The sequence below is a fragment of the Solanum pennellii genome, chromosome 10, assembly GCF_001406875.1.
Source record: "Solanum pennellii chromosome 10, SPENNV200".
NCBI classification, from domain to species: domain Eukaryota; kingdom Viridiplantae; phylum Streptophyta; class Magnoliopsida; order Solanales; family Solanaceae; genus Solanum; species Solanum pennellii.
The window spans coordinates 47053319-47078056 of NC_028646.1; the positions used below are offsets into that span (position 1 = coordinate 47053319).

Genomic DNA, 24738 nt, shown 5'->3' on the forward strand with positions numbered 1-24738 from the left:
TATAGCAAATACAAAATTCAAATTTGTATGTTATAGCAAAGTTTGCATAATTGTGCTCCATAACAAACGTATATACGTATAATTTGCTACACATATTCAACTGAAAGTTATGCCTATTTCGATATACATATATACAAAGAAACAATTGTATAATTCGTTGGTTCCTCTTCAGATTTGTATACTTTCGCTGGCAGGTCATTTGTATAAATTGTTGTTAGTCTCTCATTTGTATAAATCGTTGTTAGCCTCTCAATTCAATTGTATGAGTTTGTATATCTGTATAAAATTTGAATTTGTATACAATCGAATTGCATTGTATAAAACGAGAAAGAGAGAAATTATATATAATTTGAATTTGTATAAAACGAGAAAGATAGAAAGACAAAAGGGACTTGGGCGGGGAATATACAATTGAATCGAATTGTATAAAACGAGAAAGAGAGAAATTATGTATAATTTGAATTTGTATTAAACGAGAAAGAGAGAAAGGCAAAATAGACTTGGGCAGGCAAATACTTGTATTGTATAACTATAAGTGTATAGGACGGAGATATATGTATTTGCATGTGTATATACAATTTTCCCTTGCTTTATACAAACAAAAACACAATTAATACAATTCTATTGTATAAAGCGAGAGAGGTGAGCGAGAGAAGGAGAGTGACCAGCGAGAATATGAGGGAGAGAGACAACTGACAAACAGTTTGCTATGGAATACAAATAAATCAAACGATAGCTACCTTATATGTTTTACATTATTAATTTGTCATTCTATACAATTATTAAGTGAAGTTTTTTCTTTTACTAATATTATTTTAGTTACTTCTAAAATAGTGACTTATTTTGATTACTTTTTTTTTTGACTTATTTAGATTCTGGACTCTATATAAATTGCATCTATAATTATATACTTGGATATGTTATTAATTAAAAAAATAATACTTGGATATGCCATTGGGAAGTACAAAAAATTGGATTTCCAATTTTCCACATGGTAATTGGTTTTTTTAGCTTTACCATGTACACCCCTAGTTCTTAGCAAATGTAAAAAAGGCAACAAACTACGTGATCTGATGAAAACAAGTTATCATTAAACATAAAGCACTCCATACACCCAAATCTCTGTAAAATCTCATCCAAATCCTTCACAATTTTCTAGGGTTTCGATTCAATCCTCTGGAAAATGTACACATATACGTATAGGAAGATGCACAGAAGAAGGAATATTCAGTTGCTTTTGGTTGATTTTTGAATTGTACGAGAAGAACTAGTATCAAATCTTATACGCAAGTTGACAGAACATTTTCAGTATGGTGGAGATGGGATCGGAGGGAGAGAAGGATTTAGAGAATAATGGCGGATTAACGGCTACAGATTCGATTGAATCTAGGTGGGTGTTCCAGGATGAGTATGATTCAGATATGGATAGTGGTGACCATGGTACTGATGATGGTGATGACGGTTCAACGCCGCGCAATGACTTGGAATTGGACTCTGATGATGATGATGATAATGCCATGAGGAAACTGATCCGTACTGGCCCTCGGATTGATTCGTTTGATGCTCTTGAAGTCCCTGGTGCTCAACGGAATGACTTTGATGTGAGTTATTGTTGGTGAATTCTGTGAACTGCATAAACCTTTAATCCACTTAATATTATGTGTTATAGCATAGTTTATTTTGTGAAATTATGGTATTTACATTCTACAACCTCGTCTTGTGTCATAAACTTCCCATATAGATGATCTTTATTTGTTGATGAAGTGATATTGCCCATATAGATGACTTTAAGATAAATAGGTAATCTCCCCCAAACAAATGGTACTCATTTTATTTGTTGTATAGCCAACCTTAACTAGCCCAGAATTGAGGCTTGTCAGTTAAGGCCTTACTTGCCAATTCTTGTGCATTGATTTCACTTCCCTTATGTAATCAACATACTATAAAATCTGTTAGATGCTTGATAGTTTCACTATAAGGAGGGAATTATAGTGCTGTAGGCAGTGAAGCTTATCTGACCACCAAGTATGCTAACACTGAGAGGCAGGAAGAGGAAAAACAAAACATATAGAGGGTAATGAAGGTTAGAAGAAAGGAACAGGACAGTAAAGTATTTCTAAAGCAACAGAGGAACACTTAACCACTCAACTTGGACTAGTAGTCCTAGATGTGAAGTCAGAAAGAGTAGTGGAAAAAGAGAAACGTATCATGCAACAAAGAATTCTACAGTAGACACTGAACGGCATATAAATAGCATTTAGTGACAAATTAATGGAAGGAAACCATGATATTGAAGTGGAACAGATATCCAAGGGAAGGAATGACAAGTTACAACTTAAAGTATTTAGTGAAGTTGTGGGTGTGTCTGTGACCTAATACCTCAATCACACTTCACAAGTATTCTGTTGAAATGAGGAGGTGCAAAAATATGTTAAAGCAAAAACGAATGGTATGTAAATTTGTTATTTCATAAAATAGACAAGTCTTTTAAGAGTGTAAGAGTGTCGTCCCATTATGTTATGATTGGTCATTTGTGCTTGTTCTGGAAAATAGCATGGACGTTATGGAATATGTTCCTTTAACTTTTTAACATCAACTGGGCCATCTTTGGGAAGTTGACACAATTTTTCTTTTTCAAAAGTTGGGCTAGAATGAAGCTAGAGAAGAATCACAATAAGCTATGGAAACAACCTCATTATGCAATATTATGGGTCATATAGAAGGATAGGAATGTGGACGCTTTGAAGGAATTTGTTGTTTTGTACACCAATTGAGTTTTTTTTGGTTTTCCTCTTTTGTTGATTTGATCAGAGTATGAATGCATAAATATTCCCCATATTTCATTTTATGTGAAACTCTTTCCTTTTAACATGTTTAAAAAAGAATGACACATTTTTATACCCAAGAAATATGTTGTTTTAAAATTTTCCATTTACCCGTAAAATAGAAATGTAATGATGTGTTTAGGACCTTAAGTTTATAACAGTAGTGAAAGGTATATCGAACACGTGAAGATTTTCGTTGGTGGAGGTTTTAATGTCCATATCGAAGCAACTTCGAGTGGCTCTGATGATGTTCATGGAGGCTTTGGTTTTGCGGAGAGCAATGGGGATTGAGCTGCACTTTTGGATTTTGCTAAAGCTTTTGAGTTGGTAATTGCTAACTCGTGCTTTTCGAATAGGGAGAACCAAGTGGTTACCTTCGTTCGTAGCACGACCCAAGAATCCTATAGATTTATTACTCCTTAGGAAGGGTGATAGAGGCATTTGTAAGGGTTGCAAGGTTATTCTATGTTAGAATCGTACTACTAACACAAGTTTTTGATGATAGACTTGGAGATTAAGAGGGATAAAAAGATTTTGTATAAACAATTGAGGATTAAATGAGGCTTAACCTCTACCTTTTCTTGAGAGATGGAGAGAAGTTGATTGGTATGGGGCCTGGAGTAGTAGCGGGGATGTGAACAACATGGGGGTTGGGGGATAACATAGCTAGTTGCATTGGGGAAGCAATAGATGTGCTAGGATATCGAGGGGAACTTTGATGGTCATCAAGGAGATAAGTGGCGGAACGGAAAAGTTCAAGGCAAAGTGAAAGCAAAGAAGGTTGCATATACAAAGTTGGTGGAGTGCGTGGATGAGGAAGAGAAGTGGACACTTAAGGGAGCTTACAAGATGTCAAAGACAGATGCTAAGTTAGCAGGTACAACTTCTAAGACGACAACTCTTAAATGCTTGTGTGCTGAGCTAAGGGACAAAAGGTAGGAAAAGAAATTGTACATGCTCACAAAAGCGAGAGTGAAAGGCTTGCGACTTGGATCAAGTGAAGTGCATCAAGGATGAAGAAGGCAAGGTGTTGGTGAAAGAGACCTCCAGTAAGCAAAGATGACAAGCATACTTCCACAAACTTTCAATGAAGAAGGGGACAAAGACATTGTGTAGGGTGAATTGGTGCACTCTGAAAGACTTTAGAACTTTGGGTACGCTAGGTGTTTTAGGGTTGAAGAGGCTTAACGTGCTATTAGAAGGATGTGCAGGGGAAGAGCGACAAGACTTGATGAGATTCTGGTGGAATTTGGAAGGGCATAAACAAGGCAGGTTTGATGTGGTTGATTGAGTTGTTTAATCTATTTTAAGACGACAACAATGCCCAATGAATGGAGGTTATGATGGTTCCATTGTACAGGAACAAGAGTGATATCCAAAACTGTAACAATTACAGAGGCATCAAATTGCTAAGCCACACTATGAAGGTTTGGGAGAGAGTGGTAGAGATGAGGGTGTGGAGAGGGGTGCCCATTTTCGAAAATCAATTTGGATTCATGCTGGGTTATCGACTATTAAAGTCATCCATCTTGTTCACAGACTGGTGGAGAAATATAGAGAAAGGAAGAGGAACCTACATATGATGTTCATTGATCTTGGAAAGGCCTATGATAGTCTCGAGGGATGTCCTCTAGAGGTGTTTGGAGGTAAAAGTTGTCCAGATGGTTTATATTAGTGTGATAAAGGACATATATGCTAGAGCCTAAACTTGGGTTAGAATAGTGGAAGAAGACTCGAAGTACTTCCCAGTTGAGATGGGCTATATCAAAGATCAGTTCGTAGCGCTTTCCGATTTGCGCCGGTGATGGATGAGTTGACGTAGTCTATTAAGGAAGAGGTTCTATGGTGTATGTTATTTGTGGACGACATAGTACTACTTGATGAGACATAGAACAAATGTAATGTTATGTTGGAGGTTTGAAGACAAACTCAGGAGTCTTAAGTCTAAAGAGTTCAGGTTTGAGCAAGATCAGATCAATATATTTGGAGTGCAATTCAGTGTTGTGTTGGATGAAGCGCATGTAGAAGTAAGGCTTGCCACATAGACTGTCCCTAAGAGAGAGTTTTAAGTATCTTTGGTCAGTAATCCAAAATAGTGGGACATCGAATGTCAGACATCGCATTGGTGCGGCATGGATGAAATAGAGGCTTGTGGCTTGAGTCTTGTATGATAAGTAGGTATCACCCAAACTAAAAGGTAAGTTCTACAAAGTGGTAACTAGAACGTCCTTGTTGTATAGGGTAAAGTGCGGCCAGTGAAGAACTCACGTGTTCAGAAAATACATGTTGCATATATTAGGATGTTGAGATAGATGTATGGACATACTAGGAGCGGCGAGATAAGAATTGAAGTTATCTGCTAGAAGGTGGAGTGGAAGTCGACTCTGTGGCGGACAAGATGAGGGAGACAAGATTGAGATGGTTTAGACATGTGAAGAGGAGGTGCGCTAATGCCCAGTGAGAGATCTTTATAATTTGCTATTAAAGGTCAAACTAGTAACTAGAATTGAACTTGTGGGTTTTAAATGGGGAATTATTAACTACTTAATTACTCAGTTTGTAATCAAGAATTAGAGACGAACTAAGGTTACAATTCTTAGATGTCGAAATTCAAGCAGATAATTGACTATCAGCTCATTTATGTGTGTTAATTGTGTAAAACTAGCGAATTTAGATGTCTCCTAAAGCCGCTCGGCTCAATTAAGAGAATATCACCTTATGTCCACGTCGATACTTGGGTTTCAAATTAGTTTGTTCATTCATCACATGTCTCAGGTTAGCTAGCTTATCTCTAGCTCAAGATATTAGATGAGGTTGAGATCTAACTTCCTTATATGATTCTTTTTCCTAATATTAACACTTTTTTGTCAAGCAAGTTAGAATACAAGGGAGCTCTTAATGTTTGCAACCATTAAAAAATAGTTGTTATGAAAGAACCTTAATACACAATGTTCACCCTTTCATGAGAAGATTTTAGTGTAAATAATTTTTTATCATTATCCCCACTCTAAGTTCCATAACCTTAGTTATGAGTTAAGCAATTCATAACTAGTTGGATATAATAACTAAAGGAATTTAAAGAACTAACAAATATATATGTAAAAGAAAGTAAAAACCTTTGATTAATGCAACTCTTGTAAGAGTATCTTGTTCGTTCCATAATAATCTTCTAAGATAACAGTAATTAATCCTAAAAAGCTAAGAATGCCGAAAACTCTTAAGCTAATAAGAATCCTTTACTTCTATGACTAAGGGTAATCCCTAATAATAATTCGCGATCCTAGTCAAAATGGCATATTTATATTAGTAGAGTCAGAATCCTAATCCTGGTTGAACTCTTCTATGATTTTATGAACCCAGATCCGTTAAACAGGGGTGTCACGGCATGGGGCAAGGGAGCGCACCTCTATCAGTTACGCAAGGATTAGTTAATCATGAATTAGTTATACATGTATTAGTTAGTTCTCCTTCTATCCTACATAAAATAATACATAAATTTCCTTATAACTTAAACATGTATTAATTTTGCGGGTTTCTAAAGTGTCAACCAAACGCTGAATTAACTTTATACAAGAATAACTTATTTCATAGCTACCTACCAAACATTGTATCAGTTATATGGAAATTAATACATGGATAACTTATTTTTTTTATCCAGCTACTGAGCTACCAAACAAACCCTTAGTGCACAACTCTGAAAGTTGAAGATGGGGCGAGGAAGACAGCTACAGAACAACAGACAAAGAACAGATTTAGGCAACTTAAGTGACATACGGGTAACTAAAGAAAGGGGTACCACTCATTTGGAAACGAGAAACTTGTCAGTTTCCAAGCAAAACCCAATGCTACTTCAACACTAGCCAAACTCTATGTCCATGTCCACCATTGAATGTGGCATCTCTATTTGCACTCATTTGAGAAATACCAAATGAGTGAAGAAGTGTATCTTTGTTCTGATATACAAGAGCAAAGCAGGTGCAAAGTAACAGGAGTTGTCACAATATTGAACTTATAAGTCACTTCAATGAAATTTCGGGAAAGAGTGATAAACTATAGACTTGAGCTAGGTCGGATTTATGATTGCTAGATCTACTACTGATTTATGTTAAGAAGATGGATAAAATTTATTTATATGAAGAAGAATTTCCACATGATATTCATTGACCTAGAGTTTGCACGAATCTGCCTTGAGTCCATACATGGTAACAACAAGGTATGTATGTTCTTATCAAACGTGTACCCAACTCGAGAAAATTCTGACTAAATTCCAGTTTTATCTCTCTTGTTCCTCCAACCTTCATTTGTGGTTTCTATTTTCTTTTACTTCATTCAGTGGATGTCCTTTCCTGAGGGAGAATACTAAATGAACCTCTGTACCAGTGTTTTTTTTTTTAAGTAGAAAAAGTAACAAGGCCCTGCTTTGCTTGAAGCAAAGTGCTCGCTTCACTGAAGTGTAGCACATTTCTTAATGAAAGACCAAAATAAACCTTACACAGAGACAATATATATAAGTACATGTTCAATTTAAATATTAATAAGTAGTTAGCACAAAATTCCTCCATAGACCATAGTACAAGCAAAATCAATACTAAAACATTAACTTTTGCAATTCTTCCTTCATGTGAGCTGGGCAACTTGGACAAGCAGTGATGATTGGATTACCACCGATGAGATGATGTTTGTAATGATAATTCCCTCTTTTTTGATCTTGTTACAAAAGAGACTTTACAAATAAGTCTTGTCTGTATCGCTAGCGAAACCAGGTCTTTCTTTTGACCTTATGAAATCTAATAAGCATTCGTTTCAGAGAACAGAGTGAACTAGTGAGTGATTTCAAGTTTATTTGCAGGACGTTTCAGCAGGTAGGAAAATCCTATTGGCCTTTCAGACTCTTGGAGTTGTCTTTGGGGACGTGGGGACAAGTCCCCTATATACCTTCAGTGTGATGTTCAGCAAGGCCCCTGTCAATGGCAACGAAGATGTTCTTGGTGCATTATCCTTGGTTTTGTATACCTTAATCCTCATTTCCTTGGTTAAATATGTTCTTATTGTTCTTTGGGCCAATGATGATGGTGAAGGTGAGCTGACATTTGAAATTTGGCAAGTTGTTTTACATCATTATGCTCCATATTTTGTGTCTTCTGATTGAGTCAATGACTTCGGTTAATAACTGCAGGTGGTACTTTTGCTTTGTACTCGCTGCTTTGTAGGCATGCTAAGGTTAATCTTCTTCCAAACCAACTAGCATCAGATGCTCGAGTATCAGGCTTCAGACTGAAGGTGCCATCTCCAGAACTTGAGAGGTCTTTAAAAATAAAAGAAAGGCTTGAAGCTTCATTGACATTGAAAAAGCTTCTTCTGATGTTAGTTCTTGCTGGTACTGCTATGGTGATAGCTGATGGAGTTGTTACACCTGCTATGTCAGGTATCTGTAGGCTTCTTTTTACCTGTTAAATAAGTGGGTTGAGGGAAACTGGGGTATGCACTGCCTTTTGGTCCTCAGAGGTCCTTTTTTTTTGAATGAATTAGTTATTTTCCCCTTTTTGAAGTTTAAGTTTCTTTCAACTATGTTGATGCAGTAATGTCTGCTGTTGGTGGTTTAAGAGTTGGAGTCTCTGGGGTTAAGCAAGGTAATGTAATCTTGCTTATTGAGCACAAACCTTTAAAGAATTGTTCACTACTTGGAATTTATGTGATCTGCAAGTCTTTTGATCCCATAATTCTCTATCAACTCAGCATGCTTTCTATAAATTGAATACTGTATTCTGGTAGATAGTTTGCTTATAGTTTCTATAGTATCATTCCTTCACGACATCCATTACAATTGTAATGACACAAGGAAGATTAGTGTGCCACATTGACGGATGACATGCACCAACTGAGGGAATGGTCAGTGATTGTTCTTAAATGCAGTTTGCTATTGCACATGAGGTATAAACCTCATTGATATTGCCTAGCTCAGTAATGAGAGAAATTTATGGTTATATTACATTCTGTATCGTTTTGCTCATTGAGAATTTGTACATTTTAATAATTCTGCTGCTCAAAATTGCCAAGAAAGCACAGTTGTGTGAACTCTGATAATTTCGACTGACAACACTGAGTTGAAATGCTTATACCTTGTATCTTGAGGTGTTAGGCTTACCCTATGACTTAGATGATAGGATGGATATGATTTGCTCTTTCTACCTTATTTTATATTGATGCACTCGAAGTCCTTTAAGCAGTTAGATTTCTTATACTCTAATGTCTTTGCAGATCAAGTTGTGATGATATCAGTGGCGTTTCTTGTAATTCTGTTCAGTGTACAGAAGTATGGGACAAGTAAAATGGGGCATTTCGTAGGTCCTGCTTTGTTTATATGGTTCTGTTCCCTGGGTGGCATTGGCGTCTACAACCTCATTAAGTATGATTCTAGTGTTTGGAGAGCATTTAATCCAGTTCATATATACTATTACTTTAAGCGCAATTCAACAAAGGCGTGGTACTCACTTGGAGGCTGTATTCTTTGTGCAACAGGTAAACTCTTGATAATGGATGTTTCCGATAGTTGACACTAAACTTGTAGTCGGAATTACACACTAAAAATGCACTGTTATTTGTTTCCTTTTTTATTTTGTTTGTTCTTGGGTTACTTGAGTGAATGCAGGTGCTCTTTTTTCTTTATTAAGAAGATTTTGAAATGCAACGAGGTTTACTTTCTTATGTTTGGACTCTATTTTTGCATCTACTGTTACAGCTTGATATGTATTTGAAAGCTCACTTAACTAGCTTCTTTCTGCAAATTTATTCACTTTTTCAGAAAAAAGTAAATGTTCCGGAACTGACAAATGAGACCTTGAGTTGCTAGTTAAAGAGAACTCCCCTGAAAATAGGGCAGTGGGATGAACTTATGTCAGCTTTGGAAAGAAACAAAAGACTTGCAGTTACCATGAATACCACCCCTAAGTTGCTTCCTGTAAGAAAGATAATTATCTTCTTGCTGAGATGCTCTTTACATCTTTCATTGGACTACAAGTTGCTTCCGGTTTTCATTTCCTTTAACCTTTGTAATGCAATTTGTGATTGGAATATGCAATTTTTCTTTTCTTTGCATTACAACAACAAACCTAGTGTAATCCCACAGGCCACAAGCGGGTTTGGGAGGGTAGAGTGTACCTTCATTACCTCCTTCCTTGAGAAGGTAGAGAGGTTGTTTCCGATAGACCCTTTAAAGAAAGATGTAAAAGAAGACAATAGCAACAAGTAGAAACAACAACAAAATAATGCAGTAATCGAGGGTAAAGAAATAACTCGTAGTAATACAAATCTATGAATAAGAAAAAGAATAAAACTAAAAGAACATAAATAACAAGAATAGTGTATACAATCCTACTTAGAATAGGAATAAGAATATGAAAAGTATATAGAATCCTCCATGGAAAAGGATTGTAATGTAGTGTCCTAGTTGAAAAAGGAGTTTAATTTAGTGTCCATAAATAGGGTCTCAATGTAACTTTGTACATACACAATTCAATAATATTTTTCTCATATATCTCTCACATGGTATCAGAGCCAAAGCTTCTATGATTTTGGTAAAGAATTTAAGAGATTACTGCCGACGAGTGACATTGAATCGTATATGCTGCCCACCTGGCCGATGGTTGTGTTAACAAAAGTAGGACCAATGATACATGCATGAACCCTATATTCAAGGGAAGATAACTCAGTCAGGCAGGTCATCGTGTGTCAATTATTGATGACTTTCTAGGACTTTTTTATGTCAAACTCCATATCCATAAGGATCTGCGTAGCACCATGCCATCTTCTCGGTGACTACTTTCTCATATTTGATTTGTATAGCACTGTGTCGTCTTTTTGGTGACCAATTTCTCATATTTGATTTGTGTAGCATCGTGCCACTTTTCTGGTGACTACTTTCTCATATTTAATTTGTGTAGCACTTCACTATTCTTTCGGTAACTATTTTCTCATATCTAATTTGTGTAGCACCGTGCCATCTTTTCGGTGAGTACTTTCTCATATCTGATTTGTGTAGCATTGTGCCATCTTTAAGGTGACCACTTTCTCAGCACCATACATCTTCTGGTGACTACTTTCTCATGTCTAAGTTATGTAGCACCATGCGTCTTTCTGGTGACTCAGATTTGATTTATATAGTTCGAGCATTTTTCCAGAAACAGTGAGACTCTCTCTCCCATGGCTAAAGTAACATATGTCCGCCTTGTTCTATCTATTATTGTTGTTCGTCATTGGTCTTTTAGTTAGTTGGACATTAAGAATGTTTTTCTCCACGATGATCTTGAGGAAGTTTATAAGGAGCAACCACTTGGTTTTGTTGCTCAAGTTGAGTCTAGCAGCCTTGTATGTTAATTGGGAGGTCATTTTATGGTCTGAAATAGTCTTCTCAAGCTTGGTTTGGGAAGGTAGCATAGTAATTCAAGAGTTCGGCATGACACATAATCGAGCTGATCACTCTGTGTGTTATCGACATTCTGCATCAATCCAATATTTCATGAGAAGGCTTAGCATATTGAGATTGAGTGTCAATTTTGTGAAATCGAGTGATCAACTTGCAAATATCTTCATCAAGGCCCTCATCGATCCTCGTATTAATTATATTTGTAACAATCTAGGTATTATGACTTGTATACACTAGCTTGAGGGGTAGTGTTAGAGTAGGGATAGGAAGAAGAATAGTATGTACAATCCTACTTAGAATAGGAATATGAATAGGAAAAGTATATAGAATCCTACTTAGAAACGGATTGTAATGTAGTGTCCTAGTTAGAAGAGGAGTCTAATGTAATGTCTATTAATAGGGTCTCAATGTAATAATATAGATATGCAATTCAATAATATTTTTCTCCTATATTTCTTAAAAATACTAATACTCCGCCAATGGAAAGCAATACATCCGATCACCTACTAATCTTTTACCTTAATTCGTGAACTCTGCACCTTTCAATCAAGGGTTATATCCTCGGTGAGCTAAAGTTGTACCATGTCTTGCATAATCACCTTACCCTTAATACTCTACCTTTTGCCAAGCTCACTATGACCAACCTCTCGCACGTCCTTACTGGGGCATCTACATGTCGTCTCTTCACATGCCCGAACCACCTCAACCTCTCTTCCTGCATCTTATCCTCCATAGGCTTCATTGCAGTGGCTTGCTAAAAACGTGTAATATTGAGAATGTTGGATGTATTACACATTGGTGAAATTGTGTAATAAGACTTTTAACTAGCTTAGTGAATCAATTTGAACTAGTAAATATAATACAAAATTCTTTGGGAAGTTGAAAATTAGCTTAGATCCAAAGATTTCCAAATAGGACTACTTTGACCCGAATAGCTTCATTCAAAATCTTATCTGTTGGTATGCCCACACATTCATCTTAACATCTTCATCTATGTTACTCTTATCTTTTGGACATGAGAGTCCTTGACTGGCCAACACTCCACACCATATAACGATAGTGGGTCTAACCACCACTCTATAGAACTCACCACCAAGTCTTGGTGGCACACTCTTTATCACACATAACACCGGTTCGAGCCTCCATTTCATCCACGTCGTCCCAATAAAATGTGTGAAATCCTTATCAATTTCCCTATTACTTTGAATATTGATCTGTAGGTACTTATAACTTCCTCTCTTGGGGATGACATGCGTGAATCCTTACATGCATGCCCGTTTCATGGGTCACGTCACTAAACTTGCACTCCAAGTACTCGATTTTGGTCTTGCTCAACTTGACACCTTTTGATTCCGTGGTCTGTCTCCAAACCTCTAGTCTCGCGTTAACGCTGCCTCACGTCTTGTCAATCAGTGCTATGTCGCCCGCAAATAACGTGCACAATGACACCTCGCCTTGAATGTGTCGCGTTTGTACATCCATCATTGATGCAAATGAAAAGGGCTAAAAGTGGATCCTTAGTGCACTGCAACCCATCATGACCAGAATTGTTCTAAGTCGCCTTCCACATTCCTATCTCGGGTCTTAGCACCATAATACATATCCTTAGACACCCTAGTGTAAGATACTGACACACTTCTAGCCTCCAAGTATCGCTAGAGAACCTGTCTTGGGACTCTGTCACATGTTTTTCAGAAAAGGGCCTAAAATACCCTCGAAGTATTGAAAATGGTACAAAATTACCCTTCATCCACCTATTGGCTCTAAAATACCCTTCCCACCCATCTATTGGCTCCAAAATATCCTTGTCATCCACCTTTGAATTCAAAATTGACCACTTATTTAACGATTTTAAATTTAAACTATTTAAATATTTTTTTAAATACGTGGCACTCAACTATTTGTTATAATTTAACTTATAAGTATAATTTATAAATCAATTCACTACCCACCCATTACTAATTACAGCCCTCCAAATTAATAAACCTGTCACATTATTAATGCAACAACGGGAAAGCTACTACCAATGAGTGGTTTTTAAAATTTGAGGAGAAAATATTTATAGAAGTAAATTATCATACATTCAAGTGTTTAAATAAAAATTACCGATAAACTTAAAAGTCTGACTATGTTTATGTTAATTATTCGTTCGTCTCAATTATGTGATGTTACTTCATAGATAACTTTTTTTCAAAATAATATATTGGTTTTTAAAAAAGTAATAATATTTGTAAAATTATATTAAAAAAAGTACATGAGTTAATTCGGGATGTACTACTTCTTTACCTTTCGTAAAATTCTAATTCAATCTTGAAAGAGAATCTTATTGAAAGTGTACTCCTAAATAAGTGGCTCAATCTAAATTTAATTGAGGCTTTGACTCGGACTCGAATAATTTTGAATGTCACTTTCAGGAATCTATAATTTTTGTCGTGTTTTAGTAGTGTTTATGGCGATTGTGATATTATAATTGATTTGTGAATTGGGTGAGTTTAGTTGGTAATGAGTGGGTAATGGGTTGGTTTATAAATTATATTAATAAATTAAATTGTAACCAATAGTTGAACGCGAAATATTTTAAAAATTATTTAAATAGTTTAATTTTAAAACAGTTCAGTTAAATAAGTGGTCAATTTTGAACCTAAAGGTGGATGACAAGGGTATTTTGGAGCCAATAGGTGGATGAGAAGGGCATTTTGAAACCAATAGGTGGATGGATGGTAATTTTGTACCATTTTCAATACTTCGAGGGTATTTTAGGCCCTTTTCCGTATGTTTTTAAGGTCTATGAACACCATATGCAAGTCCCTCTTTTCTCTTTCTATACTGCTCTACCAACCTCCTCACATGGTGAATGACTTTTATAGTTAATTTCCTTCATATGAATCCAAAATGGTTCTTTGGAATAGACACACTCAACCTAAACCTAGCTTCCACCAGTCTCTCCCAAACTATATTAGTGTGGCTTAGAAATGTTATATCCCTATAATTGCTGCAGTTTTTGATATCCTCTTGTTCTTATACAATAGAATGGCCATACTCCACTTCCATTTTCTTGCATCTTCGTCATCCGAAAAATGGTATTAAATAACCTAGTAAGCTACCCTAAGCCTGCCTTGCTCGCGTTCTTCCAAAATTCCATCTGGATTTGGTATGGCCCGACATTTGTTTCCCTATTTACCTTCTCATAGCCTCCTCCACATCCTCAACCCTTAAACACCTGCAACACCCAATATCTCGGTAACTCTCAGAGTGGTCTAGATCACCAAGAACAATGTTCATGTCCCATCTTCATTCACGAGTTTATGGAAGTAACTCTGCCTTCTATTTAATATGTGCCTCGTCCGCCAATACTACGCCTTCCTTGTCTTTGATGCACTTCACTTGGTCCAAGTCATGTGCCTTCCTCTCTCTCACCTTGTCTACTCTCTACAACTCCTTTGTCCCGAAGTCTTCATACAAACGTCCAAATGCCGTCGTCTTTGATATTGTAACCACCAACTTCACCTGTCCCTTATTCACCTTCTTATACCTATTTGTTCATCATTTTATTCTCTTCGTCCTTGCTCTCCACTAGCTTCACATACGCCACTTTCTTAGCTTCCACTTTCCCTTGAACCTCTTCATTCCACCACCAGTTCCCCTTATGTCTACCAAGGTAACCCCTCGAGATCCCTAGCACCTCTCTTGCCTCTCTAATGCAAGTCGTTGTCGCAGACCTCATACAACTCGCATCTGTGCTACTCCTCCAGGCTCCATTGCCAACAAGTTTTTCCCCCAATTTCTGAGTCTTGTCCTTAGTCAAGGCTCTCTATTTGATCTTCACATTGTATATGCATAATTTGTGGAAGTATAATTCCAAAAAACAGGCCCCCAAGGTCTAGCTCGAGTGGCAAAAGGTGGAGGATTTTTCGCTTAGATCGCAGGTTCAAGCCCCATACCATGCAAAGCAAAGCCCGGTATTTTAGTGGACAAAGGTTGAGGGGCGTGTCCGTTATCCACTGAGTTTAGAAGGCTGTGATTGGTCCAAAAGGCAGGTTACAGTCGAAATTCTCGGTTATTAAATGAATAGATGAATCTTGTGAACCTGGTGCCTTATGCTAGTCAATACTCAAACTTGGAGTTCTCTCTAATGCATCATGCTAGTTTTAGTCGTGTTACTCGATAATGATAGTTCTTTTATTCAAATGTCGTTACTCCATTCCTTAATTTTTTGTAGGGATCCTTTTATTTTTTTTATGACAATATCCGGGCCAGCTTGTGCTCATCTCAACTATTCCACTAGGTACATGCTACCTCACCAACACATGTATTGGGTAACTATATCAACTAAGGCTTAAGCAAGTGAGAAGAAATTACCTAATCTTTTTTGCCTTCGCTGGAATTAGAACTTGAGACCTCACCAGTTTTCCTTCCACTTTATTGACTACAAAGCTACACCTCTGATTGCATAGAAATCCAATCTGCATATTGTAACTTTTTCTAATGTATGTTGAGCAAATTTAATCAAGTATTAAGTAAAATCATGTGACCTGTTGTAACAGCCTAGCCCAACTTCCAAGGTATTGTTTGCTATGGCTCAACTTTTGTAGCCTCACCGTTTTTTCCCCTTGGTTTTGACCCTAAAGACTCCTCTGCAACTAAATCCTGAACTTTTCATTTGACCACTAACTTTTCCCTCCCATTTTGATGTGTGATCTACCCAAGGTAACCTTTACAGCAAACTCCCTTTCAAATTTAAGAATCAACGATCTACAGGCTGTTTGGCTCACATCCTGAGAGATTCAGCGTCCTCAGTCCTCACTTAGGTTCGCTTCACCGCTGTACAAGTGGAGGTACCAGCCTTGATACCGCTTGTAACGACTCTTGCCCAACTGCCATGGTATTGTCCTCTTTGATCCAACCTTTGGTCCTTTAGGGCCTCACGCTTTCGTTCCCCTTCGGTTTTATCCAATAAAGCACAGTTGAATCCTAAACTCGCGCTTTTATGATCCCTTACTTTGTAATCCCATTGGGATGTAAGATTTGCCTAAGGCAAGCTTCATGGGGAACGCACTTTCGAGTTCAACTGTGCATGATTCGTGGATTGTTATACCTGTTGTACATTTCAACAGAAAGGAAGTGGATGTGGCCTTTGAGTTGCCAATCGTTAGGCGATATGAAATAGAATCTCAAGAATTGAAATCATTCTTTAAAATGGGCGTGTGAAGCACGAAGGTATAACAATATCATTTGAACTAGATAGTCGTTTTGAATCTTCATCTGTCTAGGCCTTCTTAAGTTATTGTCTAGAGCAATCAGGGCTATTCACATTTAATCGTTTTCTCCTTTATTGTCCTAACCCTTTTTTCAAGTGCTTCCTTTTGGCCTTTAACTTTTGGAAGGTTAGCTTGTTTGGTCAAGGTTTCAAAATTTGCTTATTTCTAAAAATGCTTTTTGTCAGAAGTGTTTTAAAAAGGTACTTCTGGAGAGTAGTAGTGTTGGTTTTTTAGAAGACGGGGCAGCAAAAAGTATTGATTAAAATGTCTCAATAATGTAAGAAGTACGGGAGGGCTTTAAATAGCCATTTTGAGCACATAATATGCAGAAAATCTGCTATTCAAAATTCAAAAAAGCTAAAATTTCTCAATAACTAAAATAACCTAGGAAAATTTAAATTTCAAATTTTTCCTAAACCTAGACTAAAATTACTGCAGTAACAAAAGTAAAATTCAACAAGTAGTTTGTGTTTGGTACTTTTGGAGAGTAGTAGTTTGTGCTTTGTTAACCTATTTTTAAAGCACCTTTGTCAATATAAAAGCAGTTATTATTCTTGGTGAAGGATCTAAAACTGCTTCAGGGAAAATTTACTTTTTTCAGCTTATGAAAGATAGCTTCTGCCACAACTCAAATACACTTTTTTTCCTAAAAGTTTGGTAAAACACCTAACTTTGAAATAAGCTCTTTATATCTGAATGATTGGGAGATTGGGAGGATAACAGAATTCTATAGCTCAGTAGCAAGTTTCAACAATCTGACTGACGAAGTGGACAGACTAGAATGAAACAGAAACAGTAAGGGAATTTTTTCTGTCAAATCTGCATATAGGGAGCTAAATGTAGAAGTGGTGAAGGAAAGAGATTGGCCTTGGAAGATGATATGGAAACCAAAAATTCCCTACAAAGTTAACTGTTTCATCTGGCTCCTGGCCAAAGAAGCAGTGTTAACTCATGATAACCTGAACAAAAGGGGTCACCAACTAACCGCTAGCTGTTTTTTATGTGGGAATAAGCTGAGACAATTAACCATATTTTTTTGCACTGCAAATGGACAGATCAGCTTCGGAGGATGTTCATCAGTTGGAAATGGATTAGTTTGGTGAAACCTGGAAGCATTGCAGACGTCCTAAGATGCTGGAATATGGATGGTAATGTGAGCAAGAAGGAAGAAAAATGGAAGATCGTCCCAGCATGTATTTGGTGGTCAATTTGGATTAAGAGGAACAAAAGGTGCTTCGAGGGGACTCAAAACAACATTCATAATCTTAAAATGAATTGTTTAGGCCTTTATTATTTGGTGTGAGCAAAAACTACTAGCTCAAACAGAAGATATTTGTGAGGTTTTTAACTTTTTGTAAGGTACAGAACTGAATTACAAGTTGTAAGTTGTAATACTTTTGAAGGGGTACTACACTATGGTTGTAGTATACCTGGGGATATATAGAAGCAAAGTTACCATTATCAAAAAAAAAAAAAAAAGAAACAGTTTTGGCTTCCCAAAAGCTTGGCCAAACAGGCAATGAATTCCAATAAAAGCTTTGAGATTTGGTTTACTATATGCAACAAAAGGTGATTAAGGTTGTCTCTGGGTCGGTTTGTGGTCTTGGGGTGAACCCATAACTGAATGCTACTCTCCATTTGTTCTTGCATTGTCCATTTGTGATTGTGTACTGGGAAAACCTTCTGTTTCAAGAACTAAGTTTTAGGGTTTGGTCTAACAAAGTTAGGTGCAGCTCTTCCATTTTCTTTGCGAAAATGTACACTTAAATGTTTAGGACAACTATGCAGATGAAACATGCGGCAGATAAATTTTGACTCTCCACCTCTCTTTTGAGAGATAGGTCAATTGCTTAACGTTTCCACTTGGCATTGATATTAGCCATCGTAATTTCTTGATGCGTTTTCTCCACTTGGATGAAGTCATCTTATACTCACCTTTTATATCACATGTCTTTCTTAACTATTTGACATTTTCTTGGCCTTCCGAAGAAATATACTTCTGTGTGTGTCTGTAAGCATTTTTTCGCAATTCTCTTCTTCTTTTTCTCCACGAATTTTAAGAATATTTATAATTCCTCAATCTTCTTCTTTTAGGGGGTTAACTTTTTTGTTCTATAATATCATTATTTCTCTTTACTTTCTGGGATATGAAGCTGATCATCATTTCTAAAACTCAGGTTCCGAGGCAATGTTTGCAGATCTTTGTTATTTTTCTGTGAGATCAGTCCAGGTATGCAGCAGCAGATCTGGTGATAGAATTTGTGGCTGGGGTTGGGATTGGAGTGGGAGTTGGGAGGTGTATCAATATAATTATACCTACCCCTTTTATATTCTTGATAATTTTTTATTTCTTTTTACGATTTCAAAAAATTTATTGAGTTTCTTATTTACAGCTTACCTTTGTGTTCCTTGTGCTGCCATGCCTTCTGTTGGGTTACCTTGGTCAAGCTGCTTATCTTATGGAGAACCATGCCGACACAACACAGGCTTTCTTCTCTTCTGTGCCAAGTAAATTTCTGGTTCTGTTCTTACCCTGATAGCCCCTGTTTACTTGCTATGAGAAAAAATGATAACACTTATTTTCTATTTAATTTTACTTGCAAATAATCCTTAATCTCTATGCTTTCGGTGATAAAAGTTTATGAATCCAAAAGGAGTAAAAAACCAAGTTTTTTAAGTGAAAATTTCCAATCATGATGCAGGTGGAGTATTCTGGCCCATCTTCTTGATTGCTAATGTAGCTGCATTGATAGCCAGTAGAGCGATGACCACCGCAACTTTCTCTTGCATTAAACAATCCACAGCCCTAGGCTGCTTCCCTCGCCTTAAAATTATTCATACATCTCGGAAGTTCATGGGTCAGATATATATCCCGGTGATGAACTGGTTTCTTCTTGCATTGTCATTGGTGATGGTTTGTTCTATCTCAAGCATATATGAGATAGGAAATGCTTATGGTAATGCCTGGTTCCTTGTTCATTAGAACTTAGTAATGTCTTTGCTTCTACTTTTTGGTTCCTTTCTTGTGGTCTTTTCCCCTATTACTACTTGGATGTATCTGGTGCATATGTTGAAGGTCTTGATATTTATTTTTCAGTAAGCTTCATTTGTTTCCATTGAGATTAAGATATCTGAATCTGAATGAACATCTAAATATCAAGTTGTTGTTTTGAGATCTGAACACAAAATAATAGACTATTTGTTTTTTAGTATCTGAATGAGTATAAAGTACACACATTTAAACCTGTTTAAATATAATTTAAACTAAATAATAATTAACTGTTATATTGATAGAATATTAAAAAAAAAAACAAACTTAACCTACCTATTTGTACAATAAATAAATAAAAAAAATGATACAACTGACAGAAAAGAAGTTAAAAGATGTGAAGAGGTCAAGTTCTAGATTTCCTATTTGATGACTTCCTTCAATCATATGTTACAATTTGCACAACTTCTCTTCATTTTGTGGACATAGCAATCCCATTAGATTTCCCAAAGAATTTCATCTTGGCCTTTTTGGTGTTATGGTCGGCATCTTTGTTAATATCTCAGGAACAATTTTTGATAGGGTGCATCTTTATCCAAATTTTCTTCTTTTTCCTCCCTTTACATTTGAGCTTCTAACTGTCCCAAATCCAGCTTTTAATGAAATAGATTCAGTTACCAATTCATTTGTTCTCCTGATCCCTAAAATCTACCTCACCTACTCTAATTGTCAGAACCTCCAGTTCCATCAGCGGTCTTCCATATCTACCATTCTCTAATACGACATATTAACCCACTGGGTCCTATCTAGGTCAAGAAATGTCAGATTCACTGCCCCATCTGACTGATCTGGACATCCGATGAACTTAGTGCAAAAATACTGACAAGAGAGTTGAGATCTCACACTGCTGCAGTTTTGAACTTTTGATCCCTTTAGCAATTATAATTTTGTTCTGTTCAGTTATTTGATCTTGTCATCACCAAGTTTCAATTAGTTAGGACAGAAGTGTTACTTAGCTAGAAGCTGGCATGTAGATAATCATTGAGGGGAGCATTCAAAAGAAATCCTTTAAAAGGTCAACAACACCTTTAGAGAAATAGAATTTTGTGAGTGCATTTACCAGAAAAGAAAGACAGATGAAAAGGCATCCATTAGAAAAAGAAAAACAACCTAAACTTCAATTTCTTGTCCTTCAATTTTATTTTATTTTGGTAGTCTTAGTCTTACAATTTAAAACTATGCACTTGATCTTGTTCAGTTTTCGATATATGTGAAGTCAAATGTGTTTTGGAAATGCGATGGAGGAAATAATATTCAACTTGCAGGTCATGACTCTATACTTTTCAGTTGTTAAACAAGGATCTAATCATCTAAATATATCTAAGTGTATTGTTCCAATTAGTTCCACAGGATATAGTAACATGTAATGACCATTTATTTGTGCGTGAGGAAACTGAAAGTACTTAAGATCTAGGGTTTTTGCCTGTTAGGTAAGATAGCAAAAGAATACTCATATGCTGCTTTGATTGCAATTTAGAGGTCCTGTAGTAAAACAGTGGGATTCTTTCAATTTTAATGGAGTCTAATGGGTTCAGGCTGATTAGAACCAAGACAAATTACCTGTAGTGCAAGTTTAATAATGTAATGCCTGAGGCTGGCTGGAAGTAAGGCTAGTGATACACAGGTTATTCAAAAGGGAGGAAGTTTCAAGTATCTTCGGTCTATTATCCAACAAATGGAGAGATTGATGATGATGTCATATATTGTCTTGGTGCAGGGTGGATGAATTGGAGATTCGCATCCGTAGTCCAGTGTGATAAGAAGATACCACCTAAATTTAAAGGAAAAATCTACAAAGCGGTGGTTAGACTAGTTGTATATGGAGTTGGCCAGTCAATAACTCCCATTTTCAAAATATGCAACTTTCGGAGATGAGGATGCTGAGATGGATATGTGTGCATCCAAGGAGAGAAAAAAATTAGGAATGACGATATCTGGGACAAGGTAGGAGTGAACTCGATAGAGGACAAGATGCGGGAAATGAGGCTGAGATGGTTCAAGAATGTGCAATGGAGAGGCATGGATGCCCCAGTGTGGAGATGTGAGAGGTTAGATATGGATGGTTTCAAGAGAGGGAGAGGTAGCACGAATAAGTATTGAGGAGGTGATTAGACCGGACATGACAGAACGCCAACTTACGGAGGACATGATCATAGATAGGATGCTATGGAGGACAAGGATTAAGATAGAAGATTAGCTAGATAGTTAAACATTGCCTCACTTATCCTTATGTGCTATTAGTCATACTATTAGTGGTATGTTACTGTTATAGTTTGTTTTCCTTTGAGTTTGGTTACTATTGGTTGATATTTGTACTTCCATTATTGTTTTATCTTGTTATGACTATTGTTAAGGATGATTTGTAAGTTTGTCTGTAGTATTTTGCCGTTACTTCTTCATTTCCGCTATTTCTTTCTCTATACTGCTTTGGACTGTTTTGTTTCCTCGAGCTGAGGGTCTAATGGAAATAGTCTCTCTACCTCTCAAGTAGGGCACACTCTACCCTCCCCAGACCTCACTTTATAGGATTACACTGGATATGTTGTTGCTTTCTAGACTGCATAATTAGATGAAGATTTAGACTGGCTTGTTCTAGACTTCCTAGTCTGATGCATATGCTGTCTCACAGGAATAGCCGAGCTTGGTGTGATGATGATGACAACAATACTAGTTACTATTGTCATGCTTCTGATATGGCAGATCAATATCATTATTGTGCTTAGCTTTGTTGTTATCTTCTTGGGATTGGAGTTAATATTTTTCTCATCAGTTTTATGGAGTGTGGGAGATGGAAGTTGGATCATTCTGGTTTTCGCTGTAGTCTTGTTTTTTATTATGTACATATGGAACTATGGAAGCAAGCTGAAGTATGAAACTGAAGTCAAGCAAAAGATGTCTATGGATTTGCTACGTGAACTAGGCCCAAACCTTGGAACAATCAGAGCACCTGGAATTGGCTTGCTTTATAATGAACTGGCAAAGGGCATACCAGCTATATTTGGACATTTTCTCACCACTCTTCCTGCTGTTCATTCAATGATAATTTTTGTTTGTATAAAATACATTCCTGTTCCTGTAGTACCTCAGAATGAAAGGTTCCTGTTTCGCCGCGTCTGCCCCAGAGGCTACCACATATTTCGTTGTATTGCCAGGTAAGCATGCTAATTTATTTTCATTTCTATTTGTTTATTTAGACTAGGTGGTCTGATTTACGTAGCTAAGGAGAACTTAGTATAAATTTTACAAAAAGGTCTGCTGCATGACAGTTGATATCTGTAAATAGATGTGGAAAATGGACAGTTAACTGTGAGAAACCGGAACCTGCCTGTGTTGTGATACCTAATTTTGTCTGCAAACAGGTTGTTAAATTGCCTAACTCCTATGGGCAGTGCTTCTGTCATGATTCTATTTGGACCAATGATTTATATTTCGAGAATTCCACAGTTTACTTTGTATGGATGCATTTTCTTTGCTGCATTTGGTGTTTGATTTGCCATGGAACTTGGCTACTAATATTTCGGTCGGAATTCTTGGAATGACAGATACGGTTACAAGGATGTTCGCAAAGAAAACCAGCAGGCTTTTGAGCAGCTACTGATTGAAAGTCTAGAGAAGTTCATTCGTAGAGATGCTCAGGAGCGGTCACTTGAAAGTGATGGCAATGATGAATCAGACTCTGAAGAAGAGCATGCCTTTTCAAGGGTCCTTATTGCTCCCAATGGGAGTGTTTACTCACTTGGTGTTCCTCTCTTGTCTGATTTTAAGGACACCGGCAAGGCAGTTGTGGAAGAAAGCATTTCAGAAGAGCTGAAGGCTGGCCCTTCGTTGGAGTCGCTCTCGTCAGATGCTGAACAGTCCTTTGAGAAGGAGCTCTCATTCTTACGCAAGGCCAAAGAATCTGGTGTGGTTTACCTCCTTGGTCATGGAAATATTAGGGCAAAGAAAAGTTCCTGGTTCATTAAGAAGCTTTTCATAAATTACTTCTATGCTTTCCTTAGAAAGAATTGCAGGAGGGAAATTGCCAATTTGAGTGTACCACACTCCCATTTAATGCAGGTTGGCATGACATATATGGTGTGAGAATTAGCTTTCTCGAAAAGGCCCATACTAATATATTTTGGTGAAAAAGGAAGTTTTAGCGTCAAATTTTTTGTTGGACCCCTGTATCAAAGTGATGAGTGCAGTTAAGTGTCCATGTATTCTTTGCACACCACAGCTGAATTGAAATCCTTCGTCTTATAGCCTGGAAATCTTTGCACTGATCCAGTTACTGTAACAAACTTATCGCCATAGTCATTTGGCACTGCCTCAACCCGTTGACTTATTCAATGCCTTTCCATCTGTTGAAAGCTAGATGAGCAGGAATAAGTGAAGAACAGATATACAGTGAAAGCCAACACAGATGCAAACTCATAATATTGTAATTCTTTTTCACTTATTACCCTTAACTTTCATAATTTTGTTATTGAATCACCTTATAAATGCTGATGAAGTTTTTACCGCATTCACAAGTTCATTCATCTTATTCTTAGAGAATTGTTGTCTTGCTCTTTCATTTTTTTTTTCTTTTGGTTTTTGTTTGTTTTTCATCTGTACGAATGGAACGGTAAACTTTTGTGGTCTTGCAATTTGTGACTCCATATTGTCCTTGATGTTGGATTTGAACGATCAGCCACAAATGGTTGAAATACATGTGAGACGCAAAGTCTATTTTGTATTTTTCGTGTCATGATAGTTGTAGTTGGAAATACTTAACATCAAACTTTATGAAACTTTCTAGATTGTACTTAAAAACTCATATCATTTAACTGTTATAAAATGATTTAGGACTCGTTAGTTTGAATGTTCTGAAAGTTAAACAACCGTTGCTCTTTCCTTGTTTTGGTCATCGATTTCAAGAAACTGAATTGAAGAAAAACATTTTAGTGCTTATGAAATTCCAGCTATTCATTAATTTGCAGAAATATTGAATTTACACAAAGGAAAAGACCTAACCATTCTCTATCTAGTAGCCACTTGCAAAGTGGAGAACTGGATAAAAACATGTGCCATTAACAACCATAAAAGCGCCACTAAAGTTGAGTGAGTTTAACTAGAAAATAGGAAGCACTAAACAAAAATAAGTAAAGAAAATGAAAAAATTACATAAACAAAGGTCTTTTATTTTATAATTATCAATTTTAA

At 36.7% G+C, this 24738-nt stretch overlaps 1 protein-coding gene across 2 annotated transcripts; it reads left to right on the top strand.

Moving 5' to 3' along the window:
* The first annotated feature begins 1011 nt into the window (after positions 1 to 1011).
* Positions 1012 to 24090, top strand: LOC107002533 (potassium transporter 7). Of its 2 annotated transcripts, XM_027912366.1 has the most exons (11): positions 1480 to 1601; positions 6484 to 7588; positions 7675 to 7903; positions 8002 to 8250; positions 8405 to 8455; positions 9084 to 9344; positions 18683 to 18735; positions 18899 to 19013; positions 19208 to 19462; positions 22184 to 22706; positions 23097 to 24090. In XM_027912366.1, exons 3-11 carry the CDS (start codon positions 7771 to 7773, stop codon positions 23632 to 23634), a joined length of 2178 nt encoding a protein of 725 aa, XP_027768167.1. In that variant the 5' UTR covers positions 1480 to 1601; positions 6484 to 7588; positions 7675 to 7770; the 3' UTR covers positions 23635 to 24090. The 2 variants fall into 2 exon arrangements, with proteins under 2 accessions (XP_015056076.1, XP_027768167.1); XM_015200590.2 differs by lacking the exon at positions 6484 to 7588 and having other exon boundaries at positions 1012 to 1601.
* The last annotated feature ends 648 nt before the right edge of the window (positions 24091 to 24738 follow it).